The 20364-nt window shown below is 41.2% G+C and overlaps 1 protein-coding gene across 2 annotated transcripts; it reads right to left on the reverse strand.

Moving 5' to 3' along the window:
• Positions 1–4: 4 nt before the first annotated feature.
• On the reverse strand, positions 5–20022 carry znf106a (zinc finger protein 106a). Of its 2 annotated transcripts, none has more exons than XM_044166642.1 (22): positions 19894–20022; positions 17506–17588; positions 16869–16930; positions 15090–15284; positions 12080–13993; positions 11508–11979; positions 10822–10891; positions 10506–10660; positions 10055–10115; positions 9450–9764; positions 8144–8975; positions 7513–7562; positions 6182–6327; positions 5921–6055; positions 5395–5511; positions 4628–4819; positions 4050–4112; positions 3732–3851; positions 3492–3563; positions 3075–3146; positions 1759–1905; positions 5–1642 (listed from the first exon to the last, which is right to left on the reverse strand). In XM_044166642.1, exons 2-22 carry the CDS (start codon positions 17557–17559, stop codon positions 1586–1588), a joined length of 5301 nt encoding a protein of 1766 aa, XP_044022577.1. In that variant the 5' UTR covers positions 17560–17588; positions 19894–20022; the 3' UTR covers positions 5–1585. The 2 variants fall into 2 exon arrangements, with proteins under 2 accessions (XP_044022577.1, XP_044022578.1); XM_044166643.1 differs by having other exon boundaries at positions 17506–17559; positions 19894–19991.
• Positions 20023–20364: the final 342 nt, after the last annotated feature.

The raw sequence follows: 20364 nt of genomic DNA on the forward strand, positions 1-20364 counted from the left end.
TTTATGATGTTGCAACATTATTTTATTATTATTATTAACAATGTATTAGATTGCACTTTCTTAAAAAATATGTTTTCACAACTTTGATAACAACTGAAAAAATTGAAGAAACTCAGGAATGCCAGGTAAGAGGTGAACTGCATGCTTTCCTCAGTCATAAATAACGAGCGGGTGAGGCGAGTTTGGAAGATGGCAGCTGTGAGAACGTAGGGTTAACTTGGCTGAGAACTAATCCTCAAAAAAGGACACAACCAAGAGAGCTGTAACCACACCAAAGTATTCCAAAGAGCATCGGCTGGGCTTTCATATTGGTTAAAACTGGTTGAATATGCCTTTAAAAAAGTAGCTTTGTTACCAACTTGCCTGTTTTTAGGGGGTGAGGTATGGCATGGGAGATGAATCCTAATTCTTCCCTTCAAGCTCTTCCATTGAACACCTCCTCGAAATATCCTTCACCTCCACACTTCATTAGAAAACTATTTTCACTGTGGAAAATACAGCTCCAGCGCCTTCTGCTCGATGCTCCAAATATAAAATAAATTCCCCAAAACATCTCCAAGGAGGAACTTGTGTCATAAAAACAGTACTGCACACTCACTCATGGAAAACAGGGTTCACCAAACGGAGTTAAACCACTCTCGACGTTTAGGAAGAATAAACCCATACAGATAAACACATGTAGGAACACAAACACGACACCATCACCATGTCTTGGTTTGTTATCACTGCAAATGTAAATTCTCTAATGGCAACCTCAAGTCACACAACACTGCACCAACGTCCCTCACTGAGCAACAAAAAAAACCCCAAAATGAATGTAATCCTAAGCCGCTAACAAAACAAAGAGAGATTGTTAGAAACTGTGTTTTTCAGAAAACAAAATAAAAACCAAACAGAAAATAAACTGTGTCACTTCAATGAAACTCCTTCAAAACAAATACTCACACCGTTGAACTAAAACACGGCCTGAGAGTCTACACCATGAATTTCTGAAAACTTTAAATCACTCATTATTGTCTTAAATATAAGGTTACTTTGAGTGAATTATGGCAACTTAATAAAAGAAAAGAAAAAAAAACTACAGGTTGCTCAACATGACACATCACAACTGCACCACAACAATAAAAACATCTCTTAACCCATGCCATATTGTAGCCAACCAATCCGGAAGATGACTATTGGTTTCTGTTGCAGTTTCAACAGAAAAGCATAAGTCCCTCTGATACTGGCAACACTGAAGTTTCTTCAATAAACAAAAGTCACGTGTTTCTTTCTCTTACTTTGGTCAGTGAAAAGAGGAACTGCAGTGGTCAGACAGAGAGAGGAAGGCGTGTTTTGTAGAACGTAAAAAAAACAACAACAGCACAGCCAACCCTCCTTTCATGATTGTATTATGGTTGGATTCCAACACCGAACATAAAGGATGGAGTCGTCAGACGCCACTCATCAGGCTCGACAGGAGCGCTGCTAAGTTAAGTGGGTCCCAAGAACATCCCCCCCAATATGGGAGGTTAACGGGGGGGGGGTAAAGATAGCGGGAAAGGGAAGAGGGCTCAGGGAGAAACAATGTTCCCACCACCAGCCCTTAAGGCTCCAATTCAGTCTCCTCCTCAGCATGTTTCTGCATGTGCACCAGCATCCCCTGCAACAGACAAAGAAATAAAGTTATAATAAATCAAGTTCTAAACCCTAAATGTACTCCTCTATATACTAAAAAGACAATAAAATGGTGTAAATAGAATAAAAACATCTTTATACCTGCTTGGAGCTGTTGCGTGCACAGAAAAACTCTTCACAGTTTTTCCAGCGACACTTGAGCGTCTGGAAGTTGGCACTGGTGTGGTCATTGATCAGGTGCTGCTGCAGATGCTCCATCATCCCAAACACCAGCGAACAGCCGTGCCACTGTCAACACAAGACAGCTTTAAATCACTAATTTGTTACAAAAAGCAGGTGAAACAGGAAACAGCGCGAGTAGGGTTGGCTAGTGGGCTAACAAACAGCAATCCACAAAGTTGTAAAATATACAGCAACACTTTACTGTCATTAACCTCTGTCACTGTCCTTGCACTGACTGCAGCCCAACAGCATCACTCCTCTGCTGCTTCTTTTATTTCACCATACAGTTATAAAAAAAGAAACGTTAAATCAGTTTGAACTCTGCGCAAAGCGAAAGAGGTGAGGTCAAAACGCGACCGTAAGCAAATATGTCCTGCCCCGTTCCTCAGACAAATGATTGTGGAGCTAAATCCAGTCTGCCCGCATTTCCCGAAGGAAAAAGAGCAGCAATCGCTGATAATGGAGTTAAGGTAGACCGAAACCTAGTAGACTTGCAACTTGGGGCTCAGGACCATGATAAATCTGAGGGGTGGAAAGATGATTAACAGGATAGGAAAGCAGGAAAAAACATATTTCTACTATACAATGTTATGATTATTTGTATACCGGCATGTTCCTCTAGTGTTTGCTATTTTTACATGAATTACTGGATAATATTACCTAAAAAAAGTCACTCTTTGGTTAAACTATTCACATCTTATGGATTTTGCAAGAGGTGACAATGTGTCCCGAGCAGACATTGCTTCGTTGGTAGGGGCCACAAGCTTAAAAGGTCGGGAACCAGCGTACCACAGGGATGCTTACACTGACAAATTATAAAGAAAGTCCACCTTAAAACTCCTTTAATATTGTTATAAACACAAGACGGCTGCTGGGTGCATTTTGATTGTATTTTTTATTTTTGTTTTTTAGAAAACTTCACTTCATCACAGGACAAACAGATGACACGACTACATGTCAACATTTCCAGGCCTGCGACAATGAAGTTTGGCGGCAGCAAAAATGTTTAACAATCGATAACATCAATGTCATCAAAGTCCCTCAGAAGCCCTAAATCAATTCTAAAGAGGCAGATGTCTCCTAAATTTTCTTGATTTCTTCTATTACAGTAGCCTAAATAGCCTACACCAAAATGAAATCCAGCCACATGACATGTTGCGTAAGTGACTCATAAACTCTCCATTGACCTGTCAGCTCTGCTCCCTATCTGTAATACACTATATCTCTTATCTTACCCAGCAACGGTAGTTCTGCATCAGGTTCATCTTGACGACCTGCACACTGCCATCGTAACAACCTGTGTAGATCTGAAACACAGAATTAACACAAATAACGGGTTAAGATCTGATCTTTAAGCGTATGTTGTCCAAATATTTGCAACATAACGTGTTTGCTTACATTAATATATTCATCACTGAAAACATGTATAGATCATACATTACAGAAAAACACATCAGCTGGTTATAATCTAATCTAAACATGTTTTAATGTGACAGAAAACATAATTGTGTTTGAGAGCCAATATAATTAGTTTATTCTTTAACGAGTTAGTTAGGAATGGATGGATGATGTCTGTACTGTCCTTAATATATTTCCTCGTTTAATTTCACAATTTTCCTAGCATATAGCACTGGAATAAGCCGGTTTCTCACCATGTTCTTGTGGACAGCCATACACATCACCATGTCCCTGTGTCCACCATAGACCTGCAGCTGATCATGAGACTGTGGAGAGAATGACAGGTTGAAATCCTTTCAGATTTTATTGTGTGAAGACATGAAAATGTGCACAAAATTGCTTTCACACCCAAATTTAAATGAGCAAATTGCTCAGTAGGCAGAGTGTCTAAAAGACAAATATTAATTAAAGACAGATGGTTTAAGGGTGCAGACCTGTAGATCGTAGACACGGACAAGTTTGTCCAGACAAGCGGTCACCATCACCTTCCCCAGGACGGCCACTACAGTGACAGCGTGACTGTGGCCCTTATAGACCCGGACCAGCTCTCCTGTCTGTTCAAGTGGCACAGTGTTGAGTAGTGTGATGTACAGATATTAATACGTTTCTAAAACATTATAACTTGTGATTCAACTGAACTGTGCATATGGCTTCACTTACGTTTTTTTATTTTCAAGAACTAGAATTATAAACATGTAAAATTGTGTCATCAAAGCCTTATCGTGCATAAATAGATAAACAAGACGACTCACATGGATGTTGTGTGCGTAGACACATTGATCACTGGATCCACTAAATACCAGGTCATTGACCACCTGAGGAAACAAGGAGGAATTAAACTCGCTCTAAACAAACGAATTCTCGGCACCTAGAAAATGTAAAACATGACAGAATCATGACTTGAAATAGGAAAACATATTCAATTATTATCACAGATAATACACAAATCTTCTTAACACAATCTTAGCATAGTTCTCTGAACAAATGACGTAAGTTGTTTACTGTTCCTGTCTTTCAAATGCTTACATCAGCATGATAACAACCACACTATATATACAGATAGATAGATTAATTGATTGAATATGTGCATTATGCGTGCAGCCAGGATATAGATATATACAGCATAGATACATTTGTACAGTTCATACACTCCATCACTACAAAGCATCACAAGTTTAAACTATGCCACACAAAATGTCTGTTTTTGTAAATTCCTGTGCTCGTTCCTTTGCTTTTCTGTGCGTTCAAAATCTTTTTATGTCTTAAATGAAATTTACACCAACAGTAATGGAGTCACACTGTTGAAGCTCAGAGTTCAGACTCGACCTACCTTCATGCAGAGTACAGTTTTGGTGTGCCCCTCCAGTGTGCGCAGTAGCAGTCCGTTCTTGGCGTCTCTCACACTGATGGTGCTGTCGTAGGAGCCGACCAGCAGGATCCTCCGGGCTCCCTCCTGTGTTGATGCCAGACAGCTCACGGCTCGCGGGCCGTGGCACTCAAACACATCCATCTGCTTGTTTGTCTGAAACAAATAATTGCAAAATAAAAATGAAAGCCTCTGGATAGAGACACTTGTTTCCACCTTTTTTTCCTAAAGCTAGCTAAATACATTTTCTGACGTGATGCATTTAAAACTGTGGCAAAATGTAACTGTGTGAAAATATTAACTTCAAGACAGTTTATGACAATATCTAATTTATCACTTTTTGTGTTCATAACTACTGCAACATTTCATCTTGGAAAACTGAAAAAAATGTACAGCCTGCCAGTTAGTGGATGTTGACATTTTTTTCTGTGACACAGCCCAACTTCTTGATTTTAGGATGCCACATACATAATACATCTTTTTATATAACTACTGTATGTCACAGGTTTAAAGTGCTAGAGCTACTTGAAACTTCCTTCCTTCTGTCAAAGGCACCTGGATCAATGAACAACACATTTAAGGAAAGAAGATGAATACATTTCCAAATAGTTTGTTCCTCATCAGCACCAATCTGGAGCCCAGAATTTACTGCCTTAAATTTACAGTAATAACAGTATTACTGTAGACTTGTTGGCTACTTAATGCACATTGCGGTACACTGCATCTCTCACCTTGAGGTTAAAGGTCACCACTGTGCCGTTTGCCAGACCAGCGTACAAAATCTTCCAGCGACTGTGAAGGCAAAGGACTCGGTCTGACAGGGAGAACTGCTGCTCCAGTTCTCGTGTCTGTGGACATGAAAGAACATCAATTGAGCGTCCAGAAATCCAGAAATGAATTGACTTAAGGTGAAAGTTTGATCCCAATTACACGTTTCTAAAAGTAGAGTGAAGAATAGCACCTCGTGGCACTCTTCTTCCATTTCCCATGATGTTGACAGTAAGAAATTTTGACTCAACGTGCTTTACAAACATGGCTATCATCAATCACGGTCATTAAAAGAGCCCAAATCAACCAACAGCCAACACAATAAAGACAAGCATAAGTAACAATAAAAGAAATATTTAAAACATTTAAAAAACAGTCTAGTTATTAATCAGCGACAAGTCCTATAATGTGTATCTGACCAGATTGAGCAGTGCAAAGATAATCAATTATTAATCTGATTAATCAGTAAATGAAGATACATGTTTTTACCCTGAGACTGTAGCAGCGGATGGTCTGGTCACTGGAACCAGAATAAAGGCGATGATGCAGGCCTGGAGCCGCGGACACCAACAGGCAGCTTACTTTGGAGCTGTGACCCTCAAACACACCCACACATTTATGACTCTGCAACAAGAACGACAAGTTTATTCGGTTGTTGCATTCACAGAAAAATAGGAATTAATGCAGTTGTGGGTCCAACACAACCGCTGACATCCTGACAAACAGCAGCAGAAATTCTTTAACACCCACCACCAGGTCGAAGGCTTTGACAGTCCGGTCTCCTGAGCATGTGTACAGCAGCCCGCTGTGGATCTGCATGGCGTTCACCGCCTCCTGGTGACCCTCGAACACACCCTCAGTGGGCAAATCATCCTCACCGTGGTCAGATGATGCATCTGGGAAACACGAAATACACAAAAATACATACATGAGCACAAAGATAACGAGCATTTTGTATAAATGTTCAGTTTAAAAAGAATAATTATTATCTTCATAGCTTAAATGACAACAACATATCCACAGCTGTTGGTCACTACAAATAAACAGGTGCAGAGGTTTGTAGTTCTCTAAACTCTCTCCAGGTTGTAATCTGTTTTAAACGTAGAAAGAAAGAAATTTTTCCTTAACTTCCTTGGTAAAAAACTAAAATATTCAGGATCTAGTTTATATAAGTGTCATTTTGGTCATCAAAGTACCTAATTTAACAAATGTTCTACCAATTATTTTCTAAATGTAGGTTTCGTATGTTTTTCTGTAGATGCTGGTCAGAGTATAAACAATTAAATGAGGGGTAGTCCAGCGATCAGTATGCTGCAGGTTAAATATACACATTCTCAGAAAGTTGTGTCCGTTCATCACTGCACTCATCATGTTGTACAGCGTCACTGAAAGTCAACTAACAGCTCTATGAATATCCTGCCCATAAAAAGTAATTTGGGCACTCCAGAGTCTATTTTAACCTGCTCAAGGAGTCTGAAATTTCTAATTCTGGCTGCTCAGAACGTGGTATGATTTTATGTTTGGTTATGTGTTCAAACATCAAGACTAGTGGGGGCCAATTTCTCTTTACTGTGCTTAGTGATGGTGTGCTACCCTCACTGCAAAATTTCCTTCATTCCTGAGAAAAATGCAAAATAAAAAATGACGGGACGATAAAAACAAACGTATTTACATTTTTTTTAAATACTACTACTTTATTTATAATAAAGTATACAAGAAAGACACTTTAAGATATATAAGATTACCCACCAGTGCACAAATAACTTAAGCTGCCAGCATACTCCAGAAAAACTGCTTGTCTAATGGTCAATAGCTTCGGAAACCCCCTACCCCGACACCTTTCCAACGTCGGATTGGGGGGGGCTGTCCGACAATTTCTGTACCTTTCCGAAACAGACAATCTGACATTCACACCCACTTCACGCCGTGATTCACCAGATGTGCAGAGGTGAAAAGGCTGGGTTTATCAACTATAAATACTTTGATTTCCAATGTGGTCGGACAGCACGTCGTACAAACTAGTTCTGTTCGAGCATAACTAGACCTGTATAACATGAGCACCTCCCCAGAGATGAACATACCTGATGAGATCTTCGTTATCTTGGGCAATGTGATGGTAATCTGCACGTCACTGTGGGGAGAAAAGGTGGAAATGATGAGTGATTTGCTTTTTGTCTGCCAAAGTTTCATCTAAAATGATCTGTGATTAGACTCCATACAAAGATCATCACTGGTTTTTAGCACTGGCAGAAGACAAACAAAAATGTGAGGTTCTGGCAGAAAGTTAGCTATCATGACCTCTGACCTCTCTAAAATGCAGCTCTGGCATCTTATAATTTTGGATTATACATGAAATTTAGTTTTCTTATGTTTGTTATTAGTGGGTATTGGCTTGGTGCTTCTGCAAGAGCACATGAGTAACCTAGGTAGTTGTAGAGTATAATTTCGACATAAGTTTATGGCATTATAAAGTTAGCTTTAAAATTACATTTATTGTATACTCTACATATATTTACTGTTGATATCACTCGATATCACTCGATAATCTTTTTTGTGCACTGGAGTTGCATTATAAGCAACTCCAGTGTGAAACGATTGAAAACTCCAGAACAAGCGAATAGGTCGACCTTTAGTTGATATTGTTTTGTCAACGGCTGTTGAACAATGAACTGTCAGGGTTAAAAAAAAAAGAATGTGTGGGTCAAGTCTCACCTCTCAGAGGATTTACACACATCCATGTCACTGGTGGAGGTGACCTCGTTGCAGGCCAAGCTCTGTGGTTCAGGTCTGGAGGAATCTGGGACCTGGACTGGAGGGGGAGTTGGAATTGGGGCATCCATGTGGGGCTGCTGGCAGGCTGCGGTGACCTCCATGCTTTCTTCTGAATCTAAGTTCACTGTAAGTTCTGCGGGGGCCACCTGGGGAAGCTCCACCATGTTTTTGGGTAACTTGAATTCTACTTTCTCAGGTTTGATTTTTGGATTCAGCACCCTTGAGGCCTCCTCACCCCCCTCCATGTTCATGTCACCTTCTCTATCTTCTGAAGGCTGAGTGGAGGTACTGACCTGAGAGCTTCCACTGGGTCTCCTGCGTGGTCGAAGCCACCTCGGTCTCAAGGCCTCTCCATCTATTTCTGTGTCACTGCTCTCAGGCTGCTCTGTCCCTTGGGCCTTCTTCAACACCTTTCTCTTCTTCAGCTTCCTTACACGCTTTCCGCTCCTCAGTTCAGATGGAGAGGCAGGCAGATTAAGGACTGAGGGGACTGAGGGGGGCTCAAAGGACTGTGTGGCTGCACAGTCAACAACACTCCCCACCTCAGAGCCCCTCCTGCTGGCTGAGAGAAGCTTTACGGAAGTTTTAGAGTCAGGCAAAGAGGTGAGACAGTTCCTCGTTGCCTGTATGGCCTTTTCCGTTGTCTCAACCAGTCCTGACAGGCTCTCTTTGCAGTCTGCAGGCTCTCCAAAGTTCTCCCAATTATGTTCTGTGTTAGTTTGGTACAGCTCAGGCTTTCTTTCAGGAGATGGCTGGAAATTAAGGGCAGGATCTGCAAGAGTTTCATATGCGCATGGATTAGTACACTGCAAATTTAATTACATTTTTGAGCATTTTCTCTATTTTCCTTTGAGTTACTGCACTTATCTAAATGTAAAAAAATCTGGCAGGCAAAACCCATGACTGTCTATGTCACATTACTACATTACTATGTGTATTAAATGCAGACTAAACATTTCTGAAATGTTCTATGATTTAGGACCAGGCAGTCTTGGCAGAGGTATATGCTTTTAGGTTAAAGGTTACATATCTAGTTGAGCACATGGTCATCAACACGGGAAATGGCAAGAAATGTTGTGATAACAACAGGAACAGTGATCAATTAGCACACCATGTCAATTAAACTAATAAAATTAATTAATAAATAAACAATAAAGAAGACATTGGTGGCACTGCTATCAAATCAATGTACTTGTCTGGCACTGTGAACACTGATATACTCTAATTGTGCATTGAATGATGTTACCTGGTGGAGAGGCTGCAGCAGGAGCGATAGGCAGCTCTGGAGTGGTGCTGTGAGCATAGTGGGTTATATTATCCACAGGGTCCAGCTCTGAGCTGACATGGACAGGAGACTGAGGCTCCTGTTTGATAACTACAGACATGAAGGGAAGGCTGGAAGAGGGAGGGGAGGCACACTCGGCAAGAGGACTAGGACTGGGGGCAGCAGCAGTGTCCGTAACAGAGGAAAGTGTAATGGAGAAGGGCATGTGTGGCTCAGCTTCTACTGAATCCATCTTTTCTTCTTTCAACTTTACCTGAGGTGCTTCCTCCATACTACCTGAATAAAAATTGCACAAAAAAACTTAATTCCATTGTTTATTTCAGTTTCAGTTATGTTTACTGCACTCATCATAGGTCGCTCTAGAAAATGTAATGTACTGTATGTGTTAGGGTCAAATTGTTCTGATATGAATTGGCTTCTATAGTCAGTTTCAGTTGTAGTGGCATGTGAATTCTGTCCCATTTCACATTAAACCTCAAATGTATTCACTGGCAGTAAAAGTTACTATTTAATGCATTTAATAAAACCTAATTTCAGGTATTTCATACTAAGACAGCATCCCTTACCTTGCATCCCTTTTAGTAACTCGATGCGCTTGTTTCTCAGTGTGCTCATCTCTCCAGTCATCTGAGCAAGACAAAATCATACAAGAGCAATCAGAAAGTGAAAATTTCTGCTTGAAAGTGGGTAATATTATTACTGGCTTAGTTTGGACAGCCTTCACTACCTCAACAGTAGAAATAATCATGTGGCTGGCAAGACAACAAATACTCGCTAAGCTCAGCATACTGTGGACATCTGCTTCAACTGCACTGGCCCCAAGACTAGGCAACTCTCCAGGAGAGAATGAGCCACTCAGAGGGGAACTCTAACACTCTTTCTTACACTCAGAAACCAAAACATAAGCGTATATAATCACTTACACACCACTTTGTATGTGTTGATTTTGTGGAATCACAATTAAAAGTGAAGGTTGGGCATGTAGTTGCTTGAAATGATTGAGAACTCTTTTTTTACCTGCTGTTTAACCACCATGAGACGCTGCACCTCCATGTAGGCGGCCTCCAGTGTAGCCCGGGCCTGGATCAGGCTGGTATCCACAGTCTGCAGCGAGCGACTCAGCTCTTCCTCCCGCAGAGACACAGCCAGCAGCTGGTCAATCTGTAAACGCTCTGCACAGAGCCCAAGAGATACTTATGATACTTATGTAAATGATGACTGAACCTGTTAAATTATGTCAAATCACTCCCAAATAGTGTCAGTAAAACAATACAGCATATATATATATATCACAAATGACTTCATTAATACAGCTGAACTTATAGATACTTACCTTTTTTGGATTTGACCTTCCTTCTTTTGTTATTGTGTTCCAAGCAAGAAGTCTCTACACTCGGAACATCCTACAAGGGAGAAAGAAAATGTTCACATTCTGTTTGTTTGTATTAAAGTAGACACAAATAAAAGCGATTGGTCACACAGACCTTCTTTAACAGAGCACTGGCATTGCACTACTAAAACATTGTCAGACTCACAATAGTTGTTTTTTAGTATCAAAGTATCAAAATTGATGCAGCAGAACCAGAGATACTGTCTCTTTTATTCCATGCATTCCTCTTTCTTGTCAAAACCTTGCACCTACATTACCCACAATGCATCTCAACAGCCGACAAGTAAAAATGGAGATTCAGATGTTATGCTAGTAGCAGCTAACGTAGCCTCGAGCCAATAGCCTCAAGCAGAGATGAGGAGCGAGCAACTGAGGTGTGGTAAGCTCACTTCTTTCTAACTCCACACCACGAGATGTTTTTATCTTCAAACTTGTAGTCTTCAGCCCCAACTAACGCTGACTCAGGTGACATCACTTGAGGACATTTTTCAGATTTTGTGTAGCGCCCTCTGGCTATAGAGGTACAACAACTTTTTTCACATATGCAGTAGTACTCCCCAAGACCTGTAAACAGACTTTGAAGTGTAAAATCGGTGGGGTTCCCCTTTAACTTGGTTTCCTTTACTCACCCCAGCTGCTCTTCGCCTCTTTCCTGTTCCCTGGCCGTCATACTGCTCCGTCCCCGAACTGCTGTCCCCGAGCACTGAATCAGACCGCTGGAGGGCCTTCACTGTTGCAGACGTTAGTTTGTCTGGCTGCTTCTGTGTTTTAGCCTCAAACTGACCAAGTATCTGCTCTACCTCTTGCTGACGCTGACTGTCTTTGTTCCCTTGAGCGAATATGGGACTAGGAGAAACGGAGGATCCCTGCTGCTCTGAGATGTGGCCTTCTCTTTGTGCTGTCTCCTTTGACATCAGGGATGTAAACAGGGAGTGAGTGGATGCAGGGGCAAGGCTGCTCTCTGATAAGGAACGTTTTCGGGAGACGCCCGAGGCAGAGATGTCCATCAGCGACTCCCACTGGAAACCCTCTAGCAGGGGAATGTCATCTTCCTCCTGGCTCTGGTCCTCCTGTTCATATGGCACCATCTCTATCCCAAACCTGGAGGACAGTAGACAGACAGGACATAACATGAGCTTGAAGTAACTGAAATCAAAAATAACATTGACTGCAAACTCTAAATGAAAGATCAATATTTCACCTTGGCATGCCTTTTCCTTTGTCTTGCTTCTTCCTGACCTCCTGATACACCTGTTCCCAGTTCACATTGCGTCGAGACCCAGAGGAGCTGATGAGCTGCCGTACAGTTGGTTTGAGCCCTGAGTCCTTTTCTGTGTCACTTCTCCGTGACTCACTTAGGTTTCGCACCCGTCTGGCAATGTTCAGGTTGGGCTCGTGGCTACCTGTTTTGCTCTTGGAGCTGATGTGTTTGGTCAGGTCACGTTTTAACACAGGAGGCAGGTCAAGTTTGGACAGACTTGATGTGTTTGACCCTGAGACCGTCTGTGCTTCACCACTTCTGGAGGTGTCACTCTCTGAGCTCTGCCCTGCTTCAACAGCCTGCATGGCTTCATCTGGGGCTACTGGGCATGATACCTTCTCCCCTTTCTTCCTGTTCTCCTCATCTTCCCTGCTTGAGGCTGCAGGCTCGGAGCTCTCCATGGTAGAGGTACTAACTTGCAATGATTGGAGAAACTGGCTGCTGTCTGAAGACTGCAATGCAGGCTTTTCTGGCCTGAGTGAGTCAGGTAAATTTGGTTTAGCTGGATTCTGCCTACAGCTGTTTTCTTTGTTCACTCCAATCTGACTCTGTACATGATCCCTCTGCTGCTCCTCCACAATGTGCAGTGTCATTTCCATCCTGTGGTCTCTAGAGCTATCCAAAGAGCTCCTCTTTTCTAACACAATCTGTCTGGCTTTCTTGAACGTTTCTGGGAGCTGCCGTTCTTGCCTTGATTGAAGGGGCCCAATAGGTGGAGCCTGGTAACTGAATCCACTCTGCTTTGCAGTTGATTTTGATTGTGCATGACTGGAGTCCTTGCTGAGTTGAGCTCCACAGTTGAGACCAAAAACTGAGGACTTCTTCCGATCTTTATGTAGCAATGGCTTATTTACGTTCTGATTGGAAGGACCAGATGTGGAGTTCTGGTGGCCATCTCCCTGAGCACTGTTGCTTCTACTGCTGCTGCTACTCCTTTCTCTGGGTTTGGTTTTGGGGTTTGTTTTATGCCTCCGTTTGTCTTCCACACTTTGTCCACTCGAGGTCAACTGCCCTGGTTTCTGTTCAGGTCGGGACTGCCTGTTAAAGGCACAGGTTTCTGGTGCCTTGTCTTGTTTCTGGGATTTGGGGACTTTGGGGTACTTCTCTGATGAGTTTGGGTTGGTATCCTTGTGGGGTACAGATTCAAAACCCTTTGTGACTGGATAGGGTGACCAGCGACAGGCTTTGTCCAGCTTTGGATTGCTACCAAAGGTCTTAGAGCTCTTACTGCTGTTGTGGTCAGGTTCTGCTGTTTGACCCTCCCCATTCTGAAGCCCATCACCCTGCTGACCTCCCTGGTCACTTCCTGTATTTTGAAACTGGTTAAGAGCCTGAGCAAAAAAACTGGGTGGGGGTGGATACATAGGAGGAGGCCCGAAAAGGCTCAGGGGCCGCCCCCTTTGTGGGTTCTGGGAAATATTGTTTCGACCATAGACCCCGTTACTACTGCCACCGTTGCTGAGCCAAGGCAGTCGACTTCGTTGATTGCTAGAAAATGCCCCCTGATCGCACTGCTTGTTACCCAAACCCTCCTGGCTATACAAGCTTCCACCAGCAAACTCTCCAGATGCCCATTTCTGATAGTTGGGAGGCTCCTGAGCATGCCAGGTGGCGCTCTTTCCCTGTTTACTGTGGTGCCAGGGTCGTGCCTCCCCTGATCTGGCATTATATCGGTTGCTCCTGTACCAAGAACTGTGTTGACTGGATCCACTGAACCCCTGTGATGGCTGCTGCCAGGAACACTGCAGCCGGTAACACTCTTTGGCTTCCTTTAACTTCTGCTGAAACTCCTCTTTTCTCCTTCGATCCTCTTCTTCTTTTGCCAGCTTTGCAGCAGCAGCCTCTTTCTCTTTTCTGCAAAAAATAAATATATATATATATATATATATATATATATATATATATATCTTACATGTATTACATTAACTTCCATTCATAATGTCAGGCACGTAGCCGGTATTCAGAGTCAAACAATAAGTGCACATGGTAACTTTAAGAAAAGCTCATTGGTCAGTAGTGAGGATAGCAAATGAGAAAAATGTGACAGGCTGACACCTGAATTCCAGCTTTTGCCTTCAACAGTCAAAGGTTTCCAGTAAGACAGTGAGGTCAAGATTGTGTGTTAAGCCAAACATGCACACAAAAGGCGTTTTGAAGAGGTGGTCTTGCAGGACAATTAATTTGAAGTTTGTGTTTTTACAATCCTAAAACCACAATTATATATCAAAGGAAAGTAATTTATTCCAGAATTCAGAGATTCACAGGGTTGGAGTGAAGGTTTTTGGTTGGGTTTTACCATTTCTAGAGGGCAGTAAACTTAAGTCAGCATGTGTCTGAACTTTGTACGTGCGGTCATTCTTTTTTTTAGGCTGCAGTCCTGACATACGACTCCAGCCGCAGCTCAACTTGAAACAGCAGCTAAAACAGGCCTGTGCGCACCACTGAGCAAAATGTGACTATACATGGCGTATGTACACACAAACGAGGGCTAAGGGGGTTACAATTACATTTGTGGTTAAATCATAAAAACATTATAAGCAGACTAGTGTTGAACAGTTAAATCAAAGAAGTATTGTAATGGAAATATTGCCCACTGAAATTGAGTTTTATAAACTGCCATATTTATAGGCCCCGGTCCAGTGATCAAATGCCATGTTGACATATATAAATATGCATTTGGTTTTAAATATTTTTAAAAAACTGAATATTTCTCATATTCGAAACACAATTTAATAAACTATTATAAGCACTGAAAAGAAAATAATTTTTGAGCCGTTTATCAATAAATAAGCATTAGACATTTTCTTTGTAATTTACAAAAAATGACTTTTTGTAAATACTACAACTTTTTTTGTTGTTGTTTTAAAGCAACACTACTAACTATTATTCCCCGAGCAGCTCAAAAGCTAATAACATCAAAAACATGCGTTCAGCAGCATGACTGTCTTACCTGATCTGTTCTTTTCTCTTCTCAATCAGGTCCACCAAAGCCTGATCGAAGTAGTTCTCGTCATGGTCGTTCCCAGCATGCTTTTGTTCTGCAGCCTCCACATTCTGCTTGTGCGTGGGACTGGAAATGTGGCTGGCATAGTCAGTTAGGCTCACCACCGTTACCTTGCACACTCTGCAATCATGTCCGCAGTCCCTGGGGAGGGAAGGCGAGAGCGGGCGTTCAATCGTTCCTTCAGGCATTGTTGTGATCTAGTCTGGTTTGGTTTTCTTGCCTGCAGAGCCGGCAACAATGTACTCTGGCTCTACTTTCTGTTACTTCAAAGTCAAAATAAAATCAGGAAAGGAGAATACTCAACAATCCTTAGAAAATAACTTGTCCGAATTCTCTAGCCGTCATAGATCAGGAGGTAGCTAACTTATAATTTTCCTCTTGTTAAAAAAAAGTTAAAATCTTTATCGTCCTGATCTTGTTTTTCCTTTCTTGTGCAGGCCTTAGGTGGCAGGGTGAGGGCAGGAGGAGCAGCCAGGCTGGACCCAGGCAGCATGCTAATCTAGCTGTTTATGTCCAGCCATGCAGCACAGCACTGGGATGCGAGGAGGGGAGAGAGGCACGGCGCCCTCAGCCTAGTGCACTTTCATGATGGTGTCCGCTGCACTCTGAGACTCTACAGAAGGCAATGTCTGTATTTGACCTCACACTTCTCTCTGAGAGCCAGGACCCAGCCCCCCTACAGGCCATCATGTGTTATTAGAGCAGGCCTGTGCATCCTGCTGACCAATCCCAAGCAAAGCCCATGTAACTGGAGCTTTGTGCAGCTGCTCATAGCCTCCACTTCAAAACCTCTCCCAAGTATGTCATCCCCTGATTCTGATAGGGGCAGTGACTTTGTTGGCTCCTTCTCAATTTCTTTTTCAAATCTGTGTCATGGCATGCTGCCATTTTCTGACCTCTCGTGGAGGTCTTTATTAATGAGATAGGGTTACTTTTTCTTTTTGATACATTATTTCTCAGATGCAGTTGTGGGGTAAATATAACCTGAATTAGTAATGATGAATTCCTTTGCTGGAATTGCAATTCATAAGTCAGCACGGACCTCACATAGACGTGTATTGAGCTGTATCTAACATCAAGCGTCAGCCATCCCATGTCAATGTTTTGCTTTGTTTTGTTTTTTTACAAATTTAACTGACCATCAAATAAAAAAAAGCCATATTTGCATATCAATGTTTATATGAAATCCCAGTAACTTAGCAACAACTCAGGCCCTTAATCAGTATTTGCTCCACTCCAGATTCTTCCATCTCAGCGACAGGCCACATACTTTTAGTAATCTACATGGGAGTCACAAGATAACCAGTTGCCTTCCATCTGTCATGCCTGTTGTTCCGGAGAGATTGTGTCTAAATATATGTGCTACGGTTGAGACAGCTGCCCATATATCCACTTGCCCGATAACTGTGATGAACACGTGCCCGTGTGCACACGTGCCTCATGACCCAAATATATTTGGATAAAACTCTTAAAACAAAGTCAAAGCTTTTATATTAACATTACTAGTTCATTTAAAAATTGTGTATTGAATAAGATGCAATTCCATTCAAACTCCAAATAGTCCAAATTATAATACTAAATATTTTATATATTTTTATATAGTTTCTATCTTACTAATTTCTACAAAAATCTATGTGAAATTTAAAGTCATGCTAATATTAATTACATGATATATGTGCATGCTGTTTATTTTTGGAGAAATGCAAATAACAATCACTAACTCACCGGCCTTTGAGCTTCTCCAGCTCACGGTGGTGCAGCATACTTCTCATGTGCTCATCCATCTCCTGCAGATACACATTGAAAATAAAGCTCTTCTTTTAGGCATCCATAAACAAGTTTCCTTGTTTAGTTAGGTGGTAGATAACACTTTACTGATCCACGAAAGGGGGAATTTACACATCCCAGCAGTGCAGAACACAGGTGATTGAGACAGATACGTCGCTTTACAAAGAAAAACATGTATCTCCAAATTTGGTGATTTTAAATTTTTCTGATACACCGAACGATAAAAATGTTGCTTAAAATTAGCTGAAAAACCGAACTGTCACAAAGATGAAAACAGAGCTGTTCTTTTCAGCTCATGAAAAGTTGACATTTGGGAGATGAATGATTTTCTATAGACAGCAATTTACGAATGACATGGTATAACATGGGTATAATAAACTTACATTAAAGTACATAAACACAAAATCTATTCTATATATTGCTGCATTGATAATTTGTCAAACCCTTAATATTTATTTTGTCAAACCCCTTGTGTAACTCCAGTGTCAGTGTAGGCTGAGCTCCTGAATGTATCAAATTAAATCCTACAGTATTTACACATTTATAGTGTAAATCATGTTTGAGGGTGAATTACCTGCTTGGAGACGTGGACGGTTTCACAGAGGATGCACTTTCTGTCTCTCGCCATCTTGAACACAAGTGGAAATCAGCCCATTACTGTCAAGAGAGATAATTTGATAAAGTAAAAGAACTCACCAATCACAGCTTACAAAGGACAAAACAATAAAGTTCTGTAAAACCATCCTGAATTATAAATATATGTGGTGTGGTGACTGTGGTTTAACCTTAGTTGGATGTTGTACTTGTACTTGGTATTGATACTTAGTATAGCTCTCAGGAACAACTCAGACTCATCAAAGCAACACAGCAGAGGGAGCTCAAGGCTAATACTCTCTAAACAACCACACCTAGCTATTCAACAACATGCCTCGGTACCACAGCCCAAATGCCAGCACAGCGCACAGAGTTCAACCTGGACACTGGTCTAATTCCAGTCTGCTGATTGAGCAACTCTGTGGCCAGGATGTAGAAGAGCCATGGCAGCATCAGGGCTATGTCTGGACTTGTTTAATGTTCACAAACAGGGTGGGAATCTAACGCCAGCCACGAGTCAAAGGCTGGTGAAGTTACGCTTGTGGCTCTTAGCTTTTTCTACACTAACATCATCTTCTCAAGATGCAACTGACCCTGTTCTATTATTAGGCTGGTTTATACATTCTGGCAATAAATAAAAGGTTTGAAAGCACTCTGTCTTCTTCGTAATAGCTTTCGTGCCGTCTAAAACAAAACCATAACAAAAAAAAAAAAGAAAAGAAGTTTTGGGAACGTCAAAATGTTTGGTTCAAGTGAAGGATGAAGTAAAATCAGTTCATGAAGAGGAAAGATATCTGCACACTGAAAGTAGCTCCAGTAATTGATTTATTTATCTCCGCAATGTTTTGGCCACATAAACCTTCTTCAAGCAACAATCTAATTGGCACTTGGAGAACATAATGTTATTAAAGTGTACTTTTTCTAACTCAAATCTGGCACTCTAACCTTCCTACAGCCAACATCCTACAAGGCTCTGATGGGGATATTGATTGGCTAAGAACAAGAAAGGATATGCAACACTTGGCCTGGTAGAAAATGATCAAAATGCTATTATGATAAAGACTGACATTTTGGCAAGGTTGGCCTTCACTGGGTAAAAAAACACAAAAATCAGGATTCTTGTACATAACTGTGTATGAAGATAAAGCCTGGGTTTTATGTCTATTTTACCTGGTGAAAGCTAACCTAGCCAAAATATTATGCAAAATATATTTTCTTCACATGGTTTTCTTCTTATAATTTAAGGCAGTGCCTTGCTGAGTGACTAATCAGTCAAACAGCAAAGTTGAATAGAGAATAAGTCTAATAATGACCATGGGTAAAGGTCTGGAGATCACATTGTCCTCATTAGTTAGGCCTATATTCTGTTTGACATTATGAAATGCCACACAATACCTCCATCACCATTTCTTTTCACTCTCAAAGCACCAGAGGGCAACTATTTATAATAATAATATGATCCATAGGTCAGATTCCCTCTCAGCCACTGAATCTCTAGGGGGCAGTAGGCAAGACAGTGCAATATATCAAATCAATCTCTAAACACTGATGTTAACTACTGATGGAACTATGCCAAAAATGTTTGAAAACAGACAGGAGACAGATGAAGATGTTTGATGTAGGATTAATTCAGAAAATGTTTAATCACCACAAAGCTTTCCTCTGCACGCCTCGTGCATAAACTGAGAAGGACAGTTGTCTTTGAAGTTAAGATCAACACAAAATGTAACTTACGGTTCTAAGCTAATTAGCATTGAATTGTGCTGAATCAGAAAGTGACAATAAAAGCACTTCTGCCCAAAGTACTTTAACAACAGTGGCTTGTTAAGTTAGCTTGCTAACGCTTGGCTATCTGGTTGCATAACATGTAAACATCTGGAGTTTCGAAAACAATTATGTTATTGACATTATAAAGCAAGCAAAGTTAGCCAGCTGCTACAACAACTCTTACTTTACATCTGTATTAGTCAAAGACTACCTTATGACTAACTGGGTCAGCTAGCAAAGGGTTGTATCCTTGTTTGTTGTTAGCCTAGCTGTAGCTAGCTGCTCAATTCTACAGAGTGCAGATATTCGTGTCTCCATAATAATTGGGTCGAAAAAGCAAACAAGAAGATCAGCAGACCTAGGAACAATGATTTGAAACAGAATTAACGTCATTTGAACTGTTAAGTAAGAGCTATAACCTAGTTAGCTAATAGGTTAGCAAGCTAGCAGCAAAATGCTAGCTAGCCAGCGACACCAACGTTAACTAACGTTACACCACTAATGTAGTTCACTGATTTACTAATTATAAACGCGTGAGGGAGCACAGCTAAGATATAATGTTTTTATACATTACAAACACTGAGAAATGACTGTTGGCTACCTTTATAACATCCAAATGTGTGTGGGACTACTGCATTTTCTCATCCACCGCTGAAGCTAACAATAACATCCTCCTTGCCCCCCAGGATGCGTTCAAGAACATCGCTGTTCAGGAAAACCGCACACCAGGTTCAGTGTTAGCTAAAATGTTTAATTTAATTGTGCAGTTTTTATAATTGTTATACAGGTAACGCGGGACAGTAGATAATTTTACTTTTGGAGCAGTTTTATTAAGATAATCCTCACTTATGTGCCCTTGAAGACAAAAGTCCACATTTAACGTTACTGCGCTCACAACTGATGTGCGTACTTTCCTGGCTGCATGTTAGTTGTTTATTGTTCCATTAAATGGCTAAAAATGACATGAAACTCACTCCTATAGTTAACAACGTTAAGTCCACTTTATTTATCTATCTATACCTTGTCAAATTGGGCAGCTTCAAGCAGGATGTGAGTAAATCAAATTTTCAGA

Source organism: Siniperca chuatsi, linkage group LG15 (assembly GCF_020085105.1).
Source record: "Siniperca chuatsi isolate FFG_IHB_CAS linkage group LG15, ASM2008510v1, whole genome shotgun sequence".
NCBI classification, from domain to species: Eukaryota; Metazoa; Chordata; class Actinopteri; order Centrarchiformes; family Sinipercidae; genus Siniperca; species Siniperca chuatsi.

Bases quoted from the DNA above. Each gene is read 5' to 3' on its own strand.
- znf106a (XM_044166642.1), bottom strand. From the start codon at position 17,559: ATGGCGAGAGACAGAAAGTGCATCCTCTGTGAAACCGTCCACGTCTCC. The intron at 3,852-4,049 runs GTGAGTCGTCTT...CCACTTGAACAG, and splicing joins TCTACGCACACAACATCCAT to ACAGGAGAGCTGGTCCGGGT. The intron at 3,564-3,731 runs GTCTGCACCCTT...TTCTCTCCACAG, and splicing joins TCCGTGTCTACGATCTACAG to TCTCATGATCAGCTGCAGGT.